The sequence below is a fragment of the Wolffia australiana genome, chromosome 6, assembly GCF_029677425.1.
Source record: "Wolffia australiana isolate 7733 chromosome 6, ASM2967742v1".
NCBI classification, from domain to species: Eukaryota; Viridiplantae; Streptophyta; class Magnoliopsida; order Alismatales; family Araceae; genus Wolffia; species Wolffia australiana.
In genome coordinates, this window is record NC_135840.1 from 4,644,479 (window position 1) to 4,664,399 (window position 19,921).

The 19,921-nt window shown below is 38.4% G+C and overlaps 1 protein-coding gene across 2 annotated transcripts; it reads left to right on the top strand.

Moving 5' to 3' along the window:
- Window positions 1-14,111: 14,111 nt before the first annotated feature.
- On the top strand, window positions 14,112-18,474 carry LOC144704101 (Protein phosphatase 2C family protein). 2 transcript variants are annotated; one of them, XM_078576340.1, is made up of 6 exons: window positions 14,113-14,309; window positions 15,208-15,324; window positions 15,413-15,508; window positions 15,719-16,920; window positions 17,866-18,130; window positions 18,217-18,474. In XM_078576340.1, the coding sequence occupies exons 4-6, from the start codon at window positions 15,808-15,810 to the stop codon at window positions 18,342-18,344; spliced, it is 1,506 nt and encodes a 501-aa protein (XP_078432466.1). In that variant the 5' UTR covers window positions 14,113-14,309; window positions 15,208-15,324; window positions 15,413-15,508; window positions 15,719-15,807; the 3' UTR covers window positions 18,345-18,474. The 2 variants fall into 2 exon arrangements, with proteins under 2 accessions (XP_078432467.1, XP_078432466.1); XM_078576341.1 differs by lacking the exon at window positions 15,413-15,508 and having other exon boundaries at window positions 14,112-14,309.
- The last annotated feature ends 1,447 nt before the right edge of the window (window positions 18,475-19,921 follow it).

The following is a 19,921-nucleotide window of genomic DNA, read 5'->3' on the forward strand; positions in this document are numbered from 1 at the left end:
ATAGAGTTAAATAGGATTGTTGTCTTGAGGGATAATATTCTTCACGGTATACCCTTGGTTAGACCGTTGAGGGTGTGCTCACTAGCAACAGTAGCTGTGCTCACACCGTCGGTCTTTGACCCACCGACTGGGTCACTGGAAACCTAGTGGCATACCCATGAACCCCTTATAATGATTTATTGGTCGTCGGGCCTTTTGACGCCAAGTGTATACCCTGTTTGATTTTAACGTTGCATTAGCATTGATTTCCATTTACATTTCACTCGCCCAATTGACGCTGGAATGGACGTTCAATCTCGTCCTGTTGTTGTGCTTCAATCCACTTCAAATATATTCAATAATCTAATCCAAGCTTTGTTTTCTTAAAAATTTATAAGGAAATTTGATGTCATCCAATGCTGGAATCAAATTAAATAATCCTTAAGTTGCAAGTTGAAGATAGTGATGCATTTCTGATATAAGGCACTAGGTATCCACCCATATATCACATCTCCAAAATCTACGCAGCCATGCTGATCTTATAATAACACACCTTCTTGTATATTTTGACTCACTTTTATTTAATAGGATCAGTCAAGTTAATCGTGTTTTTAATAACTCAATTTGATCTAATGGCATTTTACGCTATTAAATTTATGAGCCAATATCCTTCAAGGTCATTCCCCTCAATGAGCTAAATGTGGGTTTTAATTTTCATATTTTTCTGTCAGTTAAGATGCTATTACAGTTTGTAAGAATTAGTGGAAGAGAGCACACCCCCTATGATAGAATTACAGAATAATTCAAATCATTTTAATGAAGTATGGTCTCAAATACCTTTCTATAAACCCTTACCAAAAAATCTAAACAATTTTGAGAGTCAAACCTCTTTTCTATTGGTGGAACCATGTACCATGTCTATTTTTATCCTCAATAAAAACCATATGAATATCATAAAAGTAATTAAATTTGACATAAATACATGTTGGAATAATAATAAGTAAATGACCTAAATAAAATTAAAATTTAATCATAAATATAGGTATTTTAGTTAGACTTAGCATATAAATTATGAGGGGGGATAAATCAATTTCTTTTAATTTTTTCATGGATGAACTATCTGTCTACAAAACGTGAATATCAAATATATATACACATATTTTAGTGGGGTAGGATATACATATTAAAACATGTCCATAGGTTCAAATAAGCTCCTAATCATGTCTTTGGTACTTTATGTTGTTAACTCCTTACTCTCAATGGACATGATTTATGTATACAACTCCAAGGACCTTGGCTTGTATATGGAAAATTTTGATTCACAAAATAAACCACATTTCCTCACAAAAGGATATTAATCACTAAGACTCTTCCAACTTACCTTCCATATCTGGTAAATTTTTCTTTCCCAGAGACACCGAGGCCTGCCAAGCAAATATCCTCTTCTATGAGATAATCCTTTTATTATAATTTAATAAAATTATCAATACAAGTTATAATTTCAAATTTATCTAAATAAAATTTTCTTACATCAATTATTCAATTCAGTAAATCTTATACACAACCCTGCTACCATATCAAAATTTTAAGTTTCATAAAAATCTGAATTATCTATTCATTATAATAGCTTATTTTTATCCAAATTTATTTAAATCCAGTAAATAAAATCACCAATCATTACTGTAAATCCAACTGTTTTTAATGTTTTATATCTATGAAAATCCTATTTCATTTGACATCAGTCCTGCATTTATCAATTCAAATTGTATCACTCAATATTATATCAAATAGATTCTAATATTTTCTCAACCAAAGTATAATAAATAAAATTTATTATTATTCATAGTAATCAAATATACCTATCAGGATCAGAGCTCAATTCTATTATCGCAAAAAATCTCAACTTATCTCCTAAAAGTGTAGTATTAGTGATATCAATGACACAAATGAGATTGAGTATATATATTTAATGTCATCTTATTATTTATATTTTCTTTCATTTGTATAGTATCTTTGAATATGTTTTTAATATATTAAAGATAAAACTCTAAATAAGATAAATGGAAAATAATCATGAATTACATTTATCCGATGTTTCACCTCCTCAGTCCATTATCATTTTTAATACTTTGTTTTTTTTATCGCATCGTAGTGATTTTCTCTAGTATGTAAAATTTCAAGCCTAATATACTAATTAAGAAAACCAGGTAACTTTTATTGATGTTTAATTTTTAATATTTCATAAAATTTCAATATTTATTACCTTCATTAAAAATAATATTACAGCTTTTTATGGTGGAGTACTGTTATTGCCAAACCAAATAGAATTCTTTTGTCCCATAAAATTAATAATTTTCCCTGTTAGATTATTAATTTATTAATATTACATTTCAATATTTGTTTATTTCTTACTCGAACTTTATATTAAGTGTGATATTTTAATGCATATTGCAAAATTATGGTTCTTTATTAGAGAGAGACAGAGTGCAACAGGTCAAATATATATCTTAAGAGGTCATATTTATGTTTTTATTTATAGTATCTCTCAATGTCCAATAATATTTGTCCAATAATATTCATACCCCTCAGTCTTCCAATCATGTATAAAATTGATTCTTAATTTTCTAGTCACTATTTTTCATTTAATATATTTTTCAGATAATCAATGACAACTTCCCTCTTTCATATCTATTAAAGTATTTTAATAATTCCAGTTTTCTCTTATTCTGAAGTTATTTCATGAATATATATCTGACATCCAGACAACCATTCATTTTTGAAATAAAATTATATAAATATCATATGAAATCAATTGATAAATAAAATGAAACTCATCAAATCAGATAAATGAATTCAAGAGAAATGAAGAAATATACCTTGTTACAAACTTCATTGAAGTTTACTTTTCCTAATGTTTTTATTCCGAAAAGTAATATGAAGCAATCTATTTATGTGAGAATTCAATGAAACATTTTTAGTAAAATCAATGAAATTTTAACATAAATTGATGGAATAATCACACAGTATATTTGCTGTTTTTACTAGGTGATTGTGAAAAAAATCGATTCCCCCCTCATCACTTATACCAGTTATCATCTTCTAGAACAGAGAAGAGGTATAACTAATTTGAGAAAAAAAAATGATAATTTATATAATTAATGTCTCTATGATTCAGACATTATTAAAAATCCAAAAAATCATATTACATTGAAAATACTTCTCTAATCACATGAGGTCGTAAGATTTGATAACAATGTTTAAAAAAATAGAAAAAAATCAGAATATCATTCAAGGAATTTTCAACTATATACTTATGCATGAATTATATGAATATGCAAATTTAAATGATAATATATGCCATTGCTATTAATCATATGCATTAAATAGGTTTTTTTAATTTATTATAAGATACATGCTATCAGACTCCCATACATAGTTCATATCTAGTTCATTAGCAGCTTTATATTTTAGCCATGATGCTCCATCAAGTCACTAGTTTTTCTTATAATTTGTTAATTCAGGTTATTATTAATAGGCAAAATGGTTTATGTTTCAATTTTCATTTTTAAAAAATATATTGATTTATTATTTTCTATTATACCGTTTAACACTAAAAAACCTCCCCTTTAGAGTGACCTTCCATTTTGCCCTTATTTTATCCCATTGGTGCTTATCATTTGTAAATTATTTAGGATGGCATAACTAAAAAATGGGTTTGTTATGTCCCATATTAATGGTGTTGGAATTTGTAAATGAATGGTGTCTCAGAGATGTGGAATTTTAAGATTTCAACTTCTTTAGCTATATTTACAGGAATTTAAGACATACAGTATACCCTTGATGCAGGATGACTAGGACTAACGCAGGTAGGATAGACTAAGAATCAACTAAGGATGGATAAAACAGACACAAAACCAACACAATCAATTGTCGATCATTTAAATCTGGCAAAAATTTTGACGGTGCAGCCCCTTTCCTCGGTCAAGGGCTGGAGGACTGTCTTACAACCACCATGGTGAAAACAAAGCTCCAAATTCAATATTCTGAATGATCGATTACGAAAAGACACATACCTATTCTACTAAGTCATACGGCAGTGGAAAACACACAAGAAACATTGGAGGAAGTAATACAGACACCAAAGAGGGAAGAATGGACCTTTAGCACGGGCGTTGTGTGAAGGGGTGATGCGGAAAGTTGCCGACGCGTCGTTGGCGGGAGCGAGTGACGTGCACTTCGACGGGGTGGACACAAATCCAAATTCAGCACGGGCATTGTGCAAAGGGACGATGCGGAAAGTTGTTGACACGTCCTTGGCAAAAGCGAGCGACGTGCCCTTCGACGGGGTGGGCGCGGGTCAAGATGGAGTCGTCCCCTTGTGGGGTTCGGGGCAGCGCCCTGAAACCTAAATCATATCGTTGATGAGTGGTGGCTGCGTAGGCAGCTGCGTGGTTGGGCGGCTGCACAGGCAGCCGTGGAAGCTGGGTGGCTGCGCATGGTGACTGCGTGGGCTGACAGCTACACGCGATGGATGACGGTGTAGGCGGCTGTGCATGACAGGCGACCACGCGAACGATTGCATGTGGCGGGCGATGGGGTAGGAGGTTGCGCATGGCAGGCGATGGTGCGGGCGGGCGATGGCATGGGCGGTTGTGCATGGGGATGACAGTGCAGGCGGGCGACGGTGCAGGCGATTGCGCGTGACAGGTGACGAAGCAGGCGGTTGTGCGCGGGGGGTGGCAGTGTGGGCGGGTGACAGCATGGGCGATTGCACATGGCAAGTGACAGCACGGGGAGGCTTACTATCAGACCAAGACGTAGGGGAGGACAGCCTCCACTGAGTAGCGGCGACGGCAGCGGCGGTGACAGAGAGAAAACTAGGTGAATTTAAAGAATACATGGTGGTGTGAGTGGGTTAGATGGCCACGTAATATCCATTACTTATCTCTCATTTGAGACCTCAAGAAGATGTGAGAATCTTATCACTCAACTTCATGTCATAGCTTGGGCTTCTCCTTATCTCTCACTTGAGACCTCAAGGAGATTTGAAAATATTATCCTTTGACTTCAGCAAAGCTATGGGTTGATAACACACATTTTTAGTAAGTTAATCTGACCATATTTAAATATTTATTTGCATTAAACTAGTTGCATATGCTTGTTATCAAGCTTAAAATGATCAAGTATATTTTTTAAATAATATATTTATTTTTTGTATTTTTACATATTTAAAGGCTCTTTTTCTGAAAACATATTCAGAAATTAAATATCTATTTATCAAAAGATGATTTTTCCTGAATTTTTTTGACATTAAATTCATAAAGATGTGATTTTTTGTAAGTTGAAATACATATTTATTTATAATGTTGGGGCTTTGATATGACTTTTGGAATATTTTTAACTCCTTTTATTTTCATGACACCATGTGTCGCCATTCGATTTGTAAATTGGTCACCAACCAGCGCTTTAGGTTAATGATCAACACTGCCATTCTGAAATTTAATTTTAACAGTTTTCTTTTCACTTTGGCCTAGTAGAAAATGACCAGCTTTTTTTGAGATAAATGCGAAGTGGAGACATAGGAGTGAGGACTTAAAAAATATTTTTTCTTTTCTCTTTGGCTAGTCAAAAGTTGCGGTTGTGCCCATGTGACATGAGACGCATGGTGCCACGCATAGATGCGGCACGTATATGTCATTTTTCTTGTGGGAGTTAATGGGAGTGTGATGATGTGGCATGCGCTGATGCACCACCATGTGTCACACCCTTTTAGTTATTTACTTATTTTATTATCTTTTGTCTTCTTCTTTTAGGAACACGTGACACGACATCGGCCATGGATAGATAACACATGGAACAATCTGAGCCACTCATCATCTTCAATCACCAGCATTGAATCCCAACAACCCTAGACGCGGTGTAGTGGCAACGACGAGGAGGAGAGAGAATATTTACATTAAATTGACGATTAAGAATTGTCTAACTTCCAAGTTTGTTATCTGATCTCCAAAACTCTAATTAAGCTGAAACTTTTAGGGTAGCTTTGGTGTTATGTCCTCTATACATGGTTTGATCTATAAATAGAGTTCCTGATCTTTCTAAAAAAAATCTCTCAGCTCACTTCCTCCAAGAGAGGCAGACTGAAAAAAAATTAAAGTTTTGAAAGTCTATCAATTGTTGTTTTTATTACTGGGAAATGATCAGTAGAGAAGTGGGGAGGCTGATCTGCATGAGAAAGATGCCTTGATCCCATCGGAACATAGGAATCTAAGGTTAGCCTCTGGCCTTACATTGATTCATCTTCAACGCATTTAGGTAGATGATAACATGATAAATGAATGGATATTTAGATACATTTTAAATGATTATGGTATTATTAATTCAGAATTTATTATGTTATCATTTAAACCAACTAAATATTTATGTACAAGCTATAAATTCTAATTTTTACACATTATGGTTAATTTTGACTAAATTCCTAAACCTAAACTTCTTTGAAGGCAAGAAGCTTTAGTATTGACGAATATTCTATGATTTCACATGTGCAGAAATTCAAAGGAATGAGAAAATACAATGCTTAAAGAGTTAGAGAAAATTTTAGAGTGTAGTGATTCTCAAAAATGGGGATTCAAAGGAGAAAAATGGTGTTTTGGGCCTTCAATTGAGAAATCAGAGGAAGATGTGCCACTACCTGACCTGTCCATTGGGATCTCAAAAGGTTTAAAGAAAGAACTTGAATATTACAAGGGGAAACTCTCAACCCATGGAGAAAAAGAGGCAAAAATGTCACCAAAAGAAAATAGAAAATACCCAAAGTGATATTTTAGTAATTATTCCAATATATCAACACTCTTTTATCCATCATTTTCCCTCATTCTGTATATGCTCAAGAAAGTGGCTGGCCAGCAGGATGAGGCATATTTTAGAATCCATGTTGTTCAACCTGCTTAATGTATGTTTGTTGAAGTTCTCATTCAATCTTGTCTCTTGTTTGAATTGAAAAATGCCTGATCCTGGCAAAATATAAGGATCCAGAATTGAGAGGAAGCATTAAGGGCTCACCAGACTTGCATTGAGGCTTTAGGAACCTAGATTTCCATTTGCACATCATCATCCATCCATTTGCCCTTAAAATCCATCATTTTCTCACTCTAAACACTTATTTTCCCTACTTTCTCTCTCTAGAATCATTTCATTCTCTCTCTATATCTTCATCCATATCCCCAGTTGATGGCCTCAAAATTTCATAAAAAATATCCTTCATTTGCACCTTCAAATTCCAACTCAGACTTCTTCTATACCCTCTCTTCATTTTCTCTCTCTACCTCTTCATTTCAGTCATTTCCTCTCTCTAAAACAGTTTATTTCTCTCTCTAAAATCCATTCCAGTCTCTATAGAGATCATATTTCATTCTTCCTTTCAAATTTTAAAAAAAATTGTGTTTGAAATTCCATCATTTAGGGCAAAAAAAGTGGAGTGTGCAGGACTTAGTCAAATTGAAAGTCTTGACCATATTGGGTCAAGCCCAATAGGGCTTCGCCCATTTGGCTAAGTCCTGACTTAGCCGAATTGGGCTGAACCTTAGTGGGCTGACCCACTAAGGCCAGCCCTGTGCGGGCCACGCAAGGCCCGCCAGCCCATCCGGTCCGTCGCCGCCGCCGGCGATTGCCTGAAAATGTATTTTCCTTATTTTCTGAATTTCAAAATTCCAAAAAATCATAAAAATACATAAAATTAATATAATCAATTTTCAGTATTTTTAACATCCACAAAAATATATAAAAATGTTAACTAAATTCAAGAAAATTCAAAAAATATTTTTTTTTATTTCTAGTGTTAAGTAAAATTATGAAAGTTAGTCTAAAATATTTTCAGTATTTTTTCTCTGTATTTATGCCTCAATTTAGATCATAGTAAATTATATAAATTGACTAAAAATACATAAAAATCTTGTAAACTATATTTCTCACTTTTAAACTCATTATCTTCATTCCAAGCTTGAGAAAAATTCTGAAATTAACATTTTGCCTTTCTGTGGGTCAAACCCTTACTTGTCCTATGTTAATTACAGAGTATTTAAGTGGAAAAAGTTTCATAAATATTGTTGCTTAAGTCTGAATCAAAACAAAGACATAAAACCCTTAAATTTGGACTTATTAGTAGATCATCTAGCACTTCCATCCATCGTCAACATCCATCCTCATCCATCATCATCCCAACCTATTATTACTTACTGTCCACCTCATGTACCACCATCACCCTTACAATCTCGTCACATAGCAGTCTCCTTTCGTTTAAGAAAAAATACATCAATCTCTCCCATTTTAATCCTCATTCTACCTTATTTTCACTACCTCCATCACCACATCCTACACCGACATCTTCATCCCATCTTGTCTTGCCTTCCTCCTATAATATATTAAAACATATGTTCATAAAACCCTAAATTAGTAAACCCTAAAGAAACTACTTCATATCATTAACTCTAATCTTGTCTCATGCTACCGGTCACGTCTAACTTCACCCTAAGCTTTAATCCTATTCACTTGATAATGATCCATTACTAGTATGATGCTCATTCTATCTTCTCAAATTACTTCTACTTCTATCGTTTGTACCATCTTCATCCATTGACTACGTCTTATGCTATATGTAATCCTTCTCACCTTCTAGAATTCACCAATCAAAAGAGCTATTTCCCTAAGATCTGTTCCTTGTGGAGATGACCCTTACTCATTGCTATCTAGAAAAATTATTCATGACTAAATGTTTATAAATATTTTTGATTGAACTCAAACTCACAGTGATGTATGTTTTACCCTAATTTTGATTTAATCATGGGTTTAGCTTGGAAATATTATGAACGCTTTTTTTCTAATTCTACAATGTCCTGAATACATGATGCATAATACGTATGCATCTTATAAATTTCATGAATGAAGCACTAACAGATCGATACCTCAACAAATAAATTTAAATGATTATTAATATTAAATATTATCCTTCATCTAATATTATTTAATGTAAATAATTAATAATATCATTATAGATTAATGTGTCAAACTTAATGAACCATTTTCAATAGTCTAAATAGGTAGTAGGATCAATTGGGCGCAAGAGTCCTGAAATTAAGCATGTATAAAAGTATTTGAAATAATTTTTTAACATATCTATTATATTTTCATAACTCATTACTTTTACTCATATATATGATAGGAATTGATTATATATCAAGTATATTCATGTTTTTTAGTTTCAGATATATTTATCTATATCATTATGTATCTGTATTTTTTAAAATAACTATTTCATTATGTTGAATCCTGAATTATCATTGTAAAGTTTCAGCGTTTGGAGATCAAATAGACATAGAATTGAGCACTAAGACAATTCAAATGTCTCTTTATAAATATTCTCTCTAGTGTATGAAGAAGCATTTTGCTTTGTTCATGATTAATTACGTACAGAAAAGAAAAGTAACCTAAATAAGGTCTTATAAATCATCATTAAGTGTTGACTGTCTTTTGACTATTTCTAGTTATCGAAATCATCTAGACATAGATGCTCAACTATTTTTCTTTACACCAAACACTTTCTTTACACCAATAAAAATCCATAAACTTTCATAAAAACCACAAGTGGAGTTTCAGAATATTCATTGTACCTAAAATGAAGCTCTATTTTCCCTATCATTTTTAAACCTCCCTATCCAGGAATAGGAGTGACCCTACTCTGGCCTGATAAAAATGTCTAACTTTCCAATTTAACCCACTAAATTTCCAATTCGCCGATCAAGGTTTGACAGTCCTGGTCCAGTCCTGGTTTCTATCAAGGAAGAAGGAAGAATAAAATAAGAAGAAAAGAAGAAAAATAAAAAGGGAGGTGAATAAAATAATTTGAAAAGAACAAAAAGAGAATAAGAAAAGGACAAAAATGTAAAATAACTGAGGTTGCAAGAGGAATAAGAACAAGGACAAAGAGGAGAGAAAATGAGAACGGATACACTTAGGCAAAGGTGGTTATATGTATTGAAGTTCCCCAAATCAAAATGTTACAACTGGTTAGTACTTATAGTAAAAATATGTAACAGAAAGTTTCTATGTTTCGATCATGACCATTCTAACTAACCGCTCAGATTCAATCCTGAACGTTCATCATGTTATCATTTATGTTTTAGATCTTAATCCTATCTGTATTTAATCATATGGTCTAGAATTTGATCTATCTATGTTTGATCCTATGCTCTACATTTGATCCTATCTATGTTTAATTCTAGGGTCCATATTTGATCCTACATTGAATCTTATCAACTAAATCTCTTGACGAGTATACAGGTACGTGTTCCTTTATTACTAATCTACTCTTATGTCAAATCCTATTTGTCAGATCAGTTGCTAACTGTATGCCATGTGGTCGAGTTGCTGACTCTCCATTACAATAAAAAAGAGAAAGAGAACAAGAAGAAGAAAAGAAGAATAAAAAAAGAGAGAATAAGAAAAAAAGTGTCTCTACCTACTTCTTTTCGTGTTATATTCATCTTCATCCCTTCCCTCACATTTCACATATTGAGACTGAGAAATAGATAAATTGTTAGATAGATAGAGAGAGGAGAGAAATAGAGAGATAGAGAGAGGAGAGAGAGATAGAGAGAGAGAGAGAGAGGAGAGAGGAGAGAGGAGAGAGAGATAGAGAGAGAGAGGAGAGAGGAGAGAGGAGAAAGATAGATAGATAGATTGATTGATAGAGAGAGAGAGAGAGAGTCGACGAATTTTACTCTCTCTGACCGTATCGTTCTTCTTCTAACTGAGACCTCTTAGAAATTATCTCTGAAGAAGGTTTCATCTCGAGTCAGAGCAAATCTTCTCTCATCCATGTAGCGAATGAGAGAAAGTCTGGGGGATCTGTTTTAAGATCTCTTATTCACGCCCAGTTGATTAAAATCAAATAAGGAAAAGGGCCGGTCAGAACTCAAACCACCTGCAGCCTTTAAATCCCCATAAAATATCACCAACATGCAAGCTGCCGCGCTTATCCTCCACAAGTTTTACTGCCGTGTAATAATGGCATCAAGAAGACAAATTCGCCCATGAACTACTACCATAAATCTACTTCTGATATTGAATATATATTAAACTAAACATCAAGTATATGTGCTTTGATTTGACTGGTATTGTATAGTGATTATTATTTTTTCTTCCTGTTACCTCTTATTTAATGTTTGGTTTTGTCGTTAATCTTCTTGTATTATAGAAATCCTTCACCTAATCCCAAGTTATGTTTTATATTCAAAGAAGACCAGATATTTTCACAGCTTACGCACCTAGATCTCGCAAACTTCTAGAATGGACTAGTGTATTTAATCTGTCTGTTTTTAATTATGGGTTATGTTATCATATCACTTCTTTCTATTTTTGGAAAGACAAACGCGTTTTATAACCATGAGGAAAAGAGATTCAGAAAAAGAAAACTCCTGCAATCTTTCTAAATCGATCATATCCGTTCTATCTATTTTTAGAAGGACGAACGCGTCACACACCAGTGATCCCCTCCCCCTCTCCTTTCATTCTTTTTTTCTTCTTCTTTTCTTCTTCTTCTCTTCTGCTTTCCTCTTCCGTTCATCTTTTCTTCTTCTTTTCTTCTCTTTTTCTTCTTTTATTCTTCTTCTCTTATTCTTTTCATCTTCTTTTACTCGGAGAGAGATATAAAGAAGTAGATAGAAGTTTACTCTCTTCATCTCTCTCTCTCTCATAGTCTCTCTCGCTCGCAATTTTTGTGACACGAAGAGAGAGAGAGAGAGAGAGAGAGAAGACTAGGAAAATTTGCTCTATCTCTCTAAGTCTCTATCTTTTAGTCTTTTTGCTCTCTCTTTCTCACTCTCTCAGAATCTCTCTCGCAGTCCTCTCCCTCTCTAAGAATATCTCCCACTCCCTCTCTCTTTCTCCGAATCTCTCTCTCCCACTCCCTCCCTCCCTCTCAGAATCTCTCTCTTTATCAGTATCTCTCTCCCACTCCCTCCCTCTCTCTCTCAGAATCTCTCTTTCCTAATCCTCTCTCTTCCCTTTCCTTCTCTCTCTCCCACCCTCTCTCTCAGAATCTCCCTCTACGACTCCCTCTCTTTCTTAATCTCTCTCTCCCACCCTCTCTCTCAGAATCTCCCTCTACGACTCCCTCTCTTTCTTAATCTCTCTCTCCCACCCTCTCTCTCAGAATCTCCCTCTACGACTCCCTCTCTTTCTTAATCTCTCTCTCCCACCCTCTCTCTCGGAATCTCCCTCTACGACTCCCTCTCTTTCTTAATCTCTCTCTCCCACCCTCTCTCTCAGAATCTCCCTCTATGAGACTACGACTCCCTCTCTTTCTAAATCTCTCTCTCCCACCCTCTCTCTCAGAATCTCCCTCTACGAGACTACAACTCCCTCTCTTTCTAAATCTCTCTCTCCCACCCTCTCTCTCAGAATCTCCCTCTATGATACTACGACTCCCTCTCTTTCTAAATCTCTCTCTCCCACCCTCTCTCTCAGAAATTCCCTCTACGAGACTACGACTCCCTCTCTTTCTAAATCTCTCTCTCCCACCCTCTCTCTCAGAAATTCCCTCTACGAGACTACGACTCCCTCTCTTTCTAAATCTCTCTCTCCCACCCTCTCTCTCAGAAATTCCCTCTACGAGTCTACGACTCCCTCTCTTTCTAAATCTCTCTCTCCCACCCTCTCTGTCAGAATCTCCCTCTACGAGACTACGACTCCCTCTCTTTCTAAATCTCTCTCTCCCACCCTCTCTCTCAGAATCTCCCTCTACGAGACTACGACTCCCTCTCTTTCTAAATCTCTCTCTCCCACCCTCTCTCTCAGAATCTCCCTCTACGAGACTACGACTCCCTCTCTTTCTAAATCTCTCTCTCCCACTCTCTCTATCTCTTCCTCCCTCTCAGAATCTCTCCCAGTCCTCTCTCTCAGCATCTGTCTCCCTTCCTCACAGGATCTCTCTCCTCTCTCTCAGCATCTCTCTCCCTTCCGCACAGGATCTCTCTCCTCTCTCTCTCCCTTCCTGCCTCCCTTCTCTCTATCTCTCTTCATCTCCCCATGTTTCTCTCTCCCACTCCCTCTCTCTCTCCTACTTCTCTCTCTCCCTCTCCCCTTCTCGCCATCTTTCTCTCTCCCACTCTCTCTACTTCTCTCTCCCACTCCCTCTCTCTCTCTCCCTTCTCGCCATGTTTCTCTCGCCCACTCCCTCTCTCTCTCCCTTCTCGCCATGTTTCTCTCTCCCACTCCCTCTCTCTCTCTCCCTTCTCGCCATGTTTCTCTCTCTTACTCCCTCTCTCTCTATCCCTTGTCGCCATGTTTCTCTCTCCCACTCCCTCTCTCTCTCTCTCCCTTCTCTCCATGTTTCTCTCTCCCACTCCCTTCCTCCCTCCCTCTCTCTCTCTCTCTTCCCTTCTCATATGTTTCTCTCTCCACTCCCTCCTCCCCCCCCCTCTCTCTCTCTCTCCCCTCCTCGCCCTGCTTCCCTCTCCCCCTCCCTCCCTCCCTCCCTCCCTCTCTCTCTTCCCTTCTCGCCCTGTTTCTCTCTCCCTCTCCCTCCCTCCCTCCCTCTCTCTCTCTCTCTTCCCTTCTCGCCATGTTTCTCTCTCCCACTCCCTCCCTCCCTCCCTCTCTCTCTCTCTCTCTCTCTTCCCTTCTCGCCATGTTTCTCTCTCCTACTTCTTCTCTCTCTCTCTCTCTCTCTCATACTTGTTTCTCTCTCATACACACGCACATACACGTAGACACAATATGTGGACAGACGGCATGGAAAGGGACCGAGAAGGCGAATACGACGCGAGCAAGGGGAGAAGAACCCCCTCTCGCCGTCTCTCGTGCTCGTTGGCGCCTTCCACGCCGTCACCCCCTCTCCCATTTTAATATAAACTACGAACCCCCCAACCCCACCCATCTCGTCACGCTCCCTCTCAGTCTTATCAAAAAAAAGTTGCGATCGTTTCTCGTGCATGGATCCCCCCCTTCCTCTTCCATCAACGGTGACGATGTTCCGCCGCTAGAAACGGCCGACGATGTCGGTAATCAATATGTAGTAAAAAATTCTTCCTTGTGGGAGATTTTGTCTGGTTTGCGCAGCGAATTGCTTGGCTGTTAGGCGTGCTGTGGAGACGGAATCGGTCAGCGTCTCCCCCTTAAATTTGTCCAAAGCTGCTGATGAACTGGTATTTAAGAACGAAGCGGACGGAGAAGCGAGAGAGAAAGAGAGAGGAACTTTTCCCCGTCGGCCGGGTATCGTTTGATCAATTGGGTTTCGGACTGCGGGTTCTTCGTCGACAGATCGATCTCTCCTCGTGAGCAACCTCTTCTTTGATTTCTTCTCTCGGCGTTTATCTAAGACTCTGCATGTTGATTCTCGGGCGGCGAGAAACTTGGATTCTGGACTTTTTTCACCTTTTTTTCGTTGCCTTTTTGTGATTATCTGCGATTTCGATTCGAGTGGTTATCGATTGTTGGGGTTTTTTCCTCTATCAATTCTTGAAATAATTCCTCTGTGATTCGTCTTGATTCCTCCATCTTCTGGTGCGGGGCGCCTTAATCTGGCCGACGATAATCAAGAGGAATACTATGATGAGTTTTTTTTTCCTGCCTCTGGATTGGTTGAGACTCGGGAAATTGAGATTTGGTTTATCTTGATTTCGGGCTCAATCTGGAGAAAATAGTCTAGAGTCCTGGTAACATTATCGTGGTAATATTATCGTATGTATCTCTCTTGTTCATCTCAGGAATAGAACAAGAACTCTTGGCCACTCGTAAGATTACTCTGGGGATGAATTTTTTTCCAACTTTTAGACGTTAAATATCCTAAAGTTCTTCGCTTTTTCCTGTTTTTTGTGATTATTCTCGCTTTCTTTCTTCCATCGAAATCTTCTCATTCAACTCTGGAGAAAATACTTGATGAAGCTGTAGAATATGATCGACTTTCGGTTTCCGAATATTATAACTTCTATGCCTAAAAGTCAACGCTCTTACGTACAGCCCATGGTTTCGAATTCTCTTTTTTGTTATGGAGAAGATATTATTCTTGCAACTGATGGTGATAGGATCGAAACCATGAGCAATGATGTTATTATGAGGGATGATGATGTAATTAATTATGTGGATTAAAATATTATGATACCGGGTGTGAGGAATAGTTGTATATGAGTTATACGGGATATGAATTTATGGTTCGCTGGATTCTTATTTCAGGTGACTTGTTATCTCGTTTTGCATGCTAATTTCTTGAAGCTTTTGCCAAAAAAAGGAGAAATAGTCGAAATCCAACTAAGACATGGACGCCGTTTTATTATCATGAGGCGCAGAGGGGTAGTTCTCTGCTTTATAAATCGCCGCATAATTACTATTCCGTATGGCGCCATGTTCTCTAATAGCTATATTATTTTTGCGTGTATAGATACCCACGTCAGCCCCCATAAACGTTCAGACTTTCTTAGCCGTTGAATGCCTATGGGTTCGCTCTTTAAGGAGAAGTTCACCCTTCCTTTGGCAGGTATCTTCTTCTCTTCTATCATACGATGATGATTACAATGATCATCCTGATGTTGATGATTTTTAGTCATCATGCCGACGACGATGATGATGCTTATAATGATCATACTGAAGATGATAATGATCATAATGATCGGAACAATCCAATAATCTTAAAACCCTCTTGAACTCTACCGTATGTTTATCATTTTATCATCCTCGCAATGTTCAGGGTCAGTCCATCGCGGCGTCCAAGTGCCTCAAGCTCTGCCACAGTAACTAAACAAGATTAGAATAAGTTCATCCTCGCAGTCTTCGAGGATGAGTTTCACGTCGCTGCTCTCGCAGATGATGCGAGAACCTCAAGATAAACCGGACTCCGCCTGGGATCTGAACGTGAGCTTCGATCTCCAATGCAGCCCCGGCAAGAAAACGAACAAGAACAAGAACGCAAACACGAACATGAACAAGAACGCGGAGATCTGCGAGTTCGAGATCTGCCCAGGCAGCCAAATCCAGAGCTCGGAGAAGATCATGTCTCGAAGCAACTCCTCCTTCTCCTGCCTCTCCGGCGCGGCCCTGAGCGCAAACGCCACGCTCGCCAACACCAACATCGGCAACGGATACATCGGCGAAGGAATTCTACCGGGCCTGGACTCCCCCAAATCCTTTAAGCGGCTCTCTTCTTCCCCGTCTCTCTCTCGGCTCGATCTGCAGCCGTCTTCTTCGCAGAGCAGCATGTCGACGGAGAACGAACCGGCCGAGCCGGGGAAGTCCGGCTCGGCTCCGACCCGGCTCGAGTCGTACCACTTCCTCAACGGCAGCGACGTTCAGCTGGCGGGCGGCGCCGCCGGGGAAGACCGCGTCCAGGCCGTCTGCTCCGAGGAGAACGGATGGGTTTTCTGCGGGGTTTACGACGGATTCAACGGCCGGGATGCGGCGGATTTTCTCGCGGGTACGTTCTACGATAAGATCGCGCTGTCTCTGCAGATGCTGGAGTGGCATATGAAGCAGGAGGTGGAGGAGAAGATGAAGGTTTTCGGCATAGACGAAGGCGAGTCTTATCGCGACGGAGTTTTGAAGTCTTTGACTTACGCGCTGGGACAGGCGGAGAAGGATTTCATGTACATGGTGGAGCAGGAGATGGAGAACAGGCCTGATCTTGTCTCCATTGGGTCGTCTGTTCTTGCCATGCTTCTGCACGGGCTGGATCTTTATATATTGAATCTGGGGGATAGTAGGGCTGTTCTTGCTTCCAACTGTAACGGGTATTTGAAGGCTACTCAGCTGACGGAGATTCACTCGGTGGATAACGAGGCGGAGTGCAAACGGGTTATTGATGATCATCCGGATGACCCCATGCCCATTCATGGAGGGAGGCTGAAGGGGAAGCTCAAGCTGACCCGGGCTCTTGGCGTCGGTTACTTGAAGAAGGTGGGTTACTTGCACTGGGTTTTTGGTCTTTGATCTGGGTTTTTTTTTTTCATATGGGTAGGGATAATTTTTTATGTTTTTTCGTCTGGGTAGATTAACTTTTTTTGAGTTTTTTTTCTGTGGGTAGATTAAAATTTGAGTTTTTTTTCCTATGGGTTGGTCAAAGATTGAGTTCATCTTCTGTGGGTAGATTGGAATTTGAGTTTTTTTTTCTCTTTGTAGGTTAAAGAATTCGAGTTTTTTATTTTCTGGGTAGCTTACAGTTTGAGTTTTTTTTTCTCTTTGAAGGTTAAAGATTCAGTTATTTTCTGGGTGGCTTAAAATTTGACTTTTTATTCAGGATAGTTTAAAGTTGAGTTTTTTTTTCTCTGGGTAGGTTTAACATTGAGTTTTTTCTCGGGATTGGTTATTTTTGAGTTTTTATTCGAGACATTTAATATTTTGAAGCCAAAAATAACTCAAATCCTTGATTATTTTTTCTCTGGGTAGGTTAAAATTCGATTCATTTTTCCCCCTTGGTAGATTAAAACTCGAGTTTTTTTCGCTGGGTAGGTTAAAATTTGACTTTTTCCCCTGGGTAGATTAAAATTTGAGTTTTTCTCTGGGTAGATTAATTTGAGTTTTTTTTTTAAATTTGGGTAGGTTACAGCTTGCGTTTTTTCTCTGGGTTTGTTAAAAATTGACTTTTTTATTTCGTAGAGCAGGATAAAATTTGAGTTCTTTTTCCCGGGTAGTTTTTTATTCTCAATAGGTCACAGATAGAGTTTTTTGTCTGTGGGTACATTAATATCGGAGTTTTTATTTCTTTGGGTAGGTTAAAGTTTAGACTCTCTAGTTCAGAGTAGCTTAAATTTTAAAGTTTTCGCCTTTGGGTTGGCTAAAATTTGAGTTCTTTCTAAGCGTTGGATAGAAGTTTTGAGTTTTTTTTATCTGGGTTCCATGCAGAGCAAACTAAATAACATGCTGATGGGAATTCTACGGGTGAGGAATCTGATCAGCCCGCCGTATGTTTACACGAATCCTTTCACGACATATCACAGGGTGACGGAAGACGATCTGTTCGTCGTCTTGGGAAGCGACGGCCTGTTTGATCTGTTCAGCAACGAAGACGTGGTCGGCCTTGTTCATCAGTTCGTCCAAGATCACCCCTTTGGCGAGCCCGCCAAGTTCCTCATCGAGCAGCTCGTCTCCAAGGTCGCCGAACTCTCAGGTAACTGTTGATTTTAAATTTATATTGCCTTAAACTTCATGGGTAGCAATTATTTCTAACTGGTTTTGAAAAAAAAAAATCTACAGGACTGACGGTGGAAGAACTTCTGAGAATCCCAGTTGGAAGGAGAAGAAAGTATCACGATGACGTGACTGTCATCGTGATCATCCTCGGTAATAAGCAACGCATGTCTGCTGCGTCTACCTCTCTTTAGGGGCCTTTATCGTTTGCTGGCCTTGCTCTTGCTTGCCCTTTTCATTTCCCAGAGAAAAAAAACATCTGATGTCGTCAGAACTCTGTAAATATTCGGCACAAGCAGTCTTGTTTTGTTTCTTCTTTTCTCATATCTTTTTGGAATGGGAGTCTCACAAAGCTTGGATTTTAGTTCCGGATCGTCCAGAGTTAGTTCAGGGACGAAGGACCGGACGGTTTTTCGTACAACGATAAAAAACCGGTACAGTTTTTCGTCCCGTCCATTTCTCTCAGGACGATTTTTCGTCCCAGCTCTCGTCCCGGACGAAAAAAAACCCATTTTATATTTTAATATATTAATATAGATTTTTTCAATTTTTTTAGGGAATTACGGAGGAGAGAGTATGCGAAGTAACATATTTACAATTGTTTCTGAACGGTGTCCATCTGCACACACGTAAAAATACAGGGACTTTGATGCAAATTGTCATAACGAGGCCACGTGGCACCATCTCAACTGTCGGATGTGAATCCGGCGGTTTTCCGTCCAGATTCATCCATCCATTGCCCGAGACCTCCAGACAGACGGTTTTTTCGTCCCATGGGACAAAAACTTTCCCGTCCAATGGTCCCCAGGACAAATTTTCATCCCGAAATTCAATAATTTATTATTAGATATTTTATTTTATACTTTTATTGAATTTTTAAAAGTTATCCCCCTTCCTACTACCTCTCCCACTCCCCCCTCAGGTATGAATGCTCTGTTGGATCTAAATGTGGGGTTACACATAATGTAATGTATATCCATGGTTATTGTTCAAGATATTTATCCCATTTGATGTGGCTTTATAAGGACGGGATTAAAGTATTTTGTATTGCTATGGTTGCATATATGTGTAGAAATGGGGTCAGTTGCATAACCGTAATGGGTGGTTTTGTAAACTAATATGCCCATGAAGGCCTATAAAAGAATGGTTGTTGGTCCCTAGATCATGTAAGGACGTGAGACCCTCCGGCCCCTATTTGCAAAAGAGGATTCAGTCTCCACTACATTGATCCAGAAGATCCACTCCGAGCCATCCAAGAAGATGGATACCGGTACGCTTCCGTTGACGATATTCTATCACGCTCTACCCTTGCGGGGGAGGCCCAATCTAGTTTGTTGTAGACGAAGCAAACTTGACCATCACCGCGCCTCCCACTTGACGAAGAGGAGCTCATCTTAGTAGACATCACTTGATGAAGATGACTGTGAGAACCCATCGCATGCTCTTCATCTATCGTAGGTTTCTTCTTGCTCTATTCACCTCAACAGTTCTCCATGAAGAGAGACTTAGAGAGGGAGAAAGAGAAAAAAATAGAGTGGGGAAAGAAGAGAAGGGAAGGGGCATTCATTACCAGCAGTTGTAAAGCTGGCTATATTAACGGTCAACAGTAATTTTCTACTTCTTGACTTTGACATTGACTATCCAAACTGACCAGACCGATCGGATTGGGACCAAACAAGATCAGATCCCAACCGGACTGAACTTTGGGTAAGGTGAAAGTTTTTGTTAAAAATGGGGATCAGACCAGGACAGTCAAATCCTACCCTCTTGT

What these genes read in the sequence shown, in the direction of transcription:
- LOC144704101 (XM_078576341.1), top strand. Translation starts at nt 15,808, where the DNA reads ATGAGTTTCACGTCGCTGCTCTCGCAGATGATGCGAGAACCTCAAGAT. An exon ending in GCGTCGGTTACTTGAAGAAG is followed by an intron (nt 16,921 to 17,865) that starts GTGGGTTACTTG and finishes GGTTCCATGCAG; the next exon opens with AGCAAACTAAATAACATGCT. An exon ending in CAAGGTCGCCGAACTCTCAG is followed by an intron (nt 18,131 to 18,216) that starts GTAACTGTTGAT and finishes AAAAATCTACAG; the next exon opens with GACTGACGGTGGAAGAACTT.